At 44.2% G+C, this 6331-nt stretch overlaps 1 protein-coding gene across 1 annotated transcript in view; it reads right to left on the minus strand.

The window, feature by feature from the left end:
- NCAPG2 (non-SMC condensin II complex subunit G2) overlaps window positions 1-5538 on the minus strand; it is a 62169-nt gene extending 56631 nt beyond the window's left edge. Inside the window, exons 1-4 of the mRNA XM_007463985.1 lie at window positions 5444-5538; window positions 2873-2992; window positions 1064-1252; window positions 706-820 (exon numbers count right to left, since the gene is read on the minus strand). Of these exons, the coding sequence (XP_007464047.1) occupies window positions 706-820; window positions 1064-1252; window positions 2873-2950 (382 nt within the window). The 5' untranslated portion in view covers window positions 2951-2992; window positions 5444-5538. The remainder of the gene's footprint in view (window positions 1-705; window positions 821-1063; window positions 1253-2872; window positions 2993-5443) is intronic.
- Between the last annotated feature and the right edge of the window lie 793 nt (window positions 5539-6331).

Genomic DNA, 6331 nt, shown 5'->3' on the forward strand with positions numbered 1-6331 from the left:
CATAAACCAAGTGGTGCTGAGATCTGTCACATGGAACTAATCAGATACACACAGTGGAGGTGAAGGTACTTGGGATATTTTTCTTAAAGAACATTACTAAAAGTTACTTTTGCATCTTTTATACCTATAATTTTACACATATAATATTACAAAATCAGATCTTCTCATTAATTCAGACTAGTGTTCCCACTAAATTAATAACTACAGTTTTACACTTTAGTTAAAATTTGAAAAGCACCATGATATAAATATTAGTATAGTAAAACTCCCCTAAGAGTCAATAATTATTCCTCAGGTCATGTTCATAACATACTTAAAGAAAAAAATGCAATGTCACAAATGCTGGGCTAACTTGAAATGTCTGCAGTAATCACTAGCTGAGAAATTTATAATCAGACTGCTTCCTCTTTATCAGCTCTTATCCTTGGTCCTGAAGGTCAAATAAGACATCTCTAAAAGCCCCTAAACAGCAGTCAGTTGCTCAGTAACGCACATTTTCACCATGTGAAACATTTATATGTGGCTTACATTAAATAATTACTCAGGAGAGCCCCTAAAAGAATGCTCTTTTGCTCATTTTTTTTTAGCTGAAGTACAAGAGTTTGACTGCAACGTTCTGCTTCTCTGCTGCTGAGGGGTCCCTTGTACCAAGTGTCACTCAGACACCACTCATACACACGCCACATTGTAGCTGAGTCAACTTACCATTTAATATAACAGCACACTCCAGTAAGGCTTCATAATTCTCACTTTCATTTATAACAGACACAGAAGCAAGAATCACAGATGTAATTGCATGAATTATTTCTATGTTTTTTTTCTATAAATGAAAAAAAATCAGAGTACAAGTAAATTAAAATCAACTTAAAATTTAATTTTTAAATGTAAAAGAAAATCAAGCCACATTTGACACTTATTCTAAAAAGTGAATTAAAGCTGAACTTCTGATATTCTTGACTTCTACCTTTAAATTTTTCCTTAACTTAAAATTCAATTATACAAAAAAAAAAAATTATTTTTTAACAAAGAAAAAGGAAATTGATTTTTGAAAGACCAGTGCTACCATTTTTGACCCCTGCTCTGTTTCCATACTGCCTTCACCGGGGTCTTCCGCTGGCTGCCACCCGTCCACCGGGCTCTCCACCAACACATCTGTTAATAAATTCTTGAGTCTTTGCCATAGCTCTTCTTTCTGTTTCCTTGACAATTCATCTAGCAATTCACTTAAGTTGAAAGGGTCAGAAGCATCTTTCTGCAAAATAAGTAGCAACTGTTACATCCCAAATACAAAAAATTAGTTCTAGCCTTGGCAAAAAGTTTATGCACTAACTTAGTTACAAGTTCAAGAGTTTGGCTGTAGTTTTCACAAAGTCCATTCTTAAAAGGGAAAAGTAAAGGGGTTATCAGACAGAAAGTAGCAGATTCCTCCTCCCCCCAGTCAGTCCTGCTAAATTAATCTTCACCCACTTAGCAAAAACCCTCCCTGAAATCAATCCATCCAGACGTCCACCATCTCCAGGTCTATAACTAGGTTACAAAAGTATGCTAGCGCTAAAGTAAAAACAAAAGCAACAATGATAATAATGCATCCACGCCAAGGACTGCGTGCTGAGTTTCTGGTCTCCAACCTAACCTGGGCCATGACATTGTCCCTGAATCCAATCTAGTACAATCTGAGCACCAAAATAGCGACAGTAAGGGATAGTAACCCTTGGAATAAGATAGGAATCAACGAGGCCATACTGATAATAGCGATGAATAAACACAGGAGCAACATGAGATTGGGAAATCACAATTTTGTAGCCATCATAGTAACAATCGATTCAGGCAAGAATCGCCAACTACCTCTACCCAGTGAGGTGGTCGTCACACCACTATGTACGCAGTTCCTCCAAAACGCCTAAACAAACTTAACCACATCAGCAAACAAGGGTAAAGGAAGGACAGACCACAGAACTGCTGCCTGCACTTCTAAAGACCGTCAGTCATGAAAAGGGATGCTGTGAAACTCTCTGGATTAAAGAGACCAGCAAGTCAGACAGCGGAGCACGGAGCATGATACGGGACTGGGCAAAAAGACCCGCAAACACCCTGCAGGTGACCGTCCAGCTCCCTCTTTGAAGGTTTAACTGTGACTCTACGGGACAGTGTCTATGTTCTAGGAAAACCCAGGGAAATACTGAGGGATAATGAGACATGGCCTGCAACTGACTCTCCAATGATGCAAAAAGAATACGGGAAGACTAAGAACGCTGGAGAGGAGGGGCAGGTGGAACTGGCAGGGCTCCTCACTAGGCAAGGGGCGGGGCAGCCCCCCAGGGCCCTCCAAGGCCACTTCTCCATCCTAATCCTACCAGCCTCCTCTGCTCACCCGAGCTGCTCAAGGGTCTTTGTCTTTCCCTTTTGTCCAGAATTCTCTCCCAAAGTCTCCACGCAGCCCATTCAGATCCCTGATAAAACTACCCTGACCCTCCCATCCTTGTCCCAGCTTAGCCCTTACCCTGCTCTAGTTTCACGCCTGAATCCACCACCACCCCGGAGATAACCGAGGACAAAAAGGATGTCTTCCTTACTGTGCCACGCACGTAGCAAGAGGTCAGCAAAGACTTAAATTAAGTAATTAGAAGCACACTGCACTACAACACTTAGCATCCTTACAGCAACCCTCTTAAAAGAAAGGAGGGAATACCATTTGGGAGTAGTTGCCCATCAGCAGGTCTATTTGAGTATAGTTTTGTGTTACTTTTTAAAATAAACCTTAGACCCTACGGATTCACTGAGATGACTATATTTCACTTGTGGATATAATGATTTTAGGAAAATGTCTTACATTAACAGTCACAAACACAATAAAGCTAAACATAAAACTTACATCAAGTTGAATGAATTGCAAAAATTCTCCAATCAGCTCCTTAGACACTGCTTGTACAAATGTCTCACGTTTTTCCATGGCAGATCAAACGGTTTTTCATGTGGCATTTATTCTGTAACCCTAGTAAAAAAACACAATCATATTGAAACTTGCATTCGCAAATATACCTTTTCCTACAAGATGTAATTTGGTACATTAGTTAGTATCCAAAACTGCAAGAAAATCCCTGTACCACCTATGATAGACAGTTTCTAACAATATTCTGACATAAACAAGCTATAATATCTAAAAAATAACTTCCCTGTCAAGGGAGAAAGGGGAGGGAGGGATAAACTGGGAGACTGGGATTGATAATATACACATTACTATGTATAAAACATAACTAATAAAGACCTACTATATAGCACAAGGAACTCTACTCAGTTCTCTGTAATGACCTATATGGGAAAAGAATCTAAAAAAGAGTGGACATATGTATATGTATAATTGATTCACTTTGCTGTACAGCAGAAACTAACACAACATTGTAAATGAACTATACTGCAATAAAAATTAATTTAAATAAAAATAACTTCCATGTTTACTGAGAATAGTATCAACATAACATCATGTTTCTTTCGAATGTTAACGAAGTTCTCAACCAAGGAAAGAGAAACCCGACAGCTCTAGGAGGCTCACCTCCTCCCCCTTTTCAGCACCTTCCCAACATGCTCCTTCAGGTCTGAGTCAGCTCAGAACAGACCAAGGCCAGCTGCTAAATCCTGAAGACTCTCCTTCCTAAAGCACCATTCCTCCATCAAAAAAATCCCTATCAGTCACACTGTTATGCAGAGTGTGGCCCTGGGCTCACATGGGAGCTTGTTAGGGTGTGCACCAGGTGCTCCCAACGACAGCACCCTCCTCCCCACCCCTGCGGGACTCACTGTGTGCAACCTCCCTCCCTGCCCGTGTTTCCCCTAACAAATCCTGTTTTCCATTTACACCACCTAGTGCTAGCAGTGCCCGGTTTGAAAGACATCAGCCCAATGAAGTAACAGCAAAATAATGGAACATATATGTAACAGGACGCCCACTTTAAAAATAAGTGAAAACCTCCTGCAGTCATAAGGAGAGCAATATGGAAAATTACTGGTACCAACGGCAATAATTATGGGGATAGAGTCATCTTAAATACAGAACCCCAAGATCTTAGCATTTAAATTAAACCAACAAGGATAGAAAATAACTTCTCCACATAAGCACTACTGAAGTGTGGCAACCTCATCCCTCAACTCAGATGCCTGAGCTATGAGCATAACTAGTGACTGGCTAAGCGGGCAGGAGGGCCACCAGCAACAAACCTGATGAGTGATAATGGCCAGTACCAATTCAAGAGTTTAAATAAACAACATTCCAAAAAGGTGTGATCAACTGCATGGAATCATATACCTTAAACTGGGGACCCTCCTTGATTTTTTGTGATTCTGGTAACTTTTCTGGTTTGCTCTATTTCCAAGTGTAATTCTTGACATGGTGGTCTTAACCACAGTAATCCACTGCCACTAGACTACCAGACTTATTGTCACACTCCCCACTGTCTCTCTGACTGTAGTTCTTCAAGGGTTACTAATTTCTTAACTTACGCGCAATCTCTCTCTCTCAAAGTGATGCACTACTGTGTGCACAAGACCTCACCCTTCCAGTCAGAGCTACCTTCTAGGTGAGAGATCATCCCACCATGCAGCTACCATCCCCATGGCACTGTGCTCTTCACACAGGAGGTCTGGCAATGAATTAAGATGAGCATTAAAAAGAGATCCCTGTCACACTGTCACCATGGAAAATCCTCGTCACCTGGAGCAAACCATTCATCTCAGATGTAGGAGAGATACTTGAGGACGGGTTTCCCAGAGCACAGAGGCTCAGGGAACTGAGGTCAGTCCCAGGTCCAGGTTAGGGGTCCTGTCTGGTGTCAGTCGCAGGTCCAGGACTGGGGGGTCCTGTCCGGTGTTAGCCCTCGGTCCAGGGCTCGGGGGTTCCTGTCTGGGGTCAGTCCCAGGTCCAGGGCTCAGGGTGTCCTGTCTGGGGTCAGTCGCGGGTCCAGGACTGGGGGTCCTGTGTGGGGTCAGTCGTGGGTCCAGGACTGGGGGTCCTGTCCGGTGTCAGCCCTCGGTTCAGGGCTCAGGGGGTCCTGTGTGGGGTCAGTCGCGGGTCCAGGACTGGGGGTCCTGTCCGGTGTCAGCCCTCGGTCCAGGGCTCGGGGGGGTCCCGTCTCGGGTCAGTCCCAGGTCCAGGGCTCAGGGGGTCCCATACGGGGTCAGTTCCCAGCCCAGGCTGGGGGTCCTGTCCAGTGTCAGTCCCGGGTCCAGGCTGGATATCCTCTAAATTCACTCCTGGAGGGAAGGCGCGGAGTGTGGCACGCTCCCGGCCCCGGTGCCCACCTCCTCAGCCACCTCAGAGACGCCAGCCGGGCCGCGGGCTCAGATCACGGCCCATGCGGAGGCTATGGTGCTAGGGGCCCGACCTGCCCGACCCCGCTGTTTCCCGGGCCCCTGCCCCCAGCCCTTCGCGGGCCGGCACCGCGGCGCTCACCTCGTCCCCGGGACCCGCAGTTTCCCGCGCTCGGACCAGTTTCAAACCCGCGCGCCGGCGCCCTCGACGCGCTCCGCCAGCCGCGCGTCATCACGCGCCGCTCTCGCGAGAACTGGAAGCGTCTGGGCGGGGCCTCCGGAGGGCGTGCGCCCCCGCCTCCCAGTGCGCGCCCGAGCCCCGCCCCGCCCGTAGCCCCTCCCCCAAGGCCCACCACTCCCGGGCCAGGGCCCGGGCCCCGCCTCTTCCACGCGAGCTGGGAGCCTGACATTTTTTAGCCTGACATCAAAATTTGTCTTGCCTTAAATGACTGAAATGGATGCAATCTCTGACATAAAGATTGACTCAAAATAAAACTGTGACATCATCCTTTATATATAACAAGTGATGTCTGAATTCTCTAGCAACTGGACAACGAGTGTTTGTGAACGCATATGTCAATTCCACGTTTCCCACATAATTCTGTCCTAACGTAGCATCTACTTTTGCTACGCAGCTTCTATGGACCATGTCTCCAGCAAATACATATATGTATATATAAATACATATACGTATATACAGATACATATTTAATATCTCGTGACCAAAATGCTCTAGATTCACACTTTTATTAATTAGGGATACAAATAGATCAAAGCCATATAAACTGATTATAAATTTGATATATACTTATCAAATATAAAACTAAAATTTTGTTGAAACACACCTCTTAATGCTATGGTTAAGACTATTTTTTCAATCAATTTATGTTTCTAAGAATAAATATTCTATTCTGATTTTTTTAATAGATGTAAATACTGAGAAAACTTGTTCACACCAAAAAAAGCAGACAGAAATGAAAAAAATAATTAATAGCAATGTACCTTATTCCTTGAATGTATTTTAATAAAA

This window comes from Lipotes vexillifer, unplaced genomic scaffold (assembly GCF_000442215.2).
Source record: "Lipotes vexillifer unplaced genomic scaffold, Lipotes_vexillifer_v1.1 scaffold2094, whole genome shotgun sequence".
Lineage (NCBI taxonomy): Eukaryota > Metazoa > Chordata > Mammalia > Artiodactyla > Lipotidae > Lipotes > Lipotes vexillifer.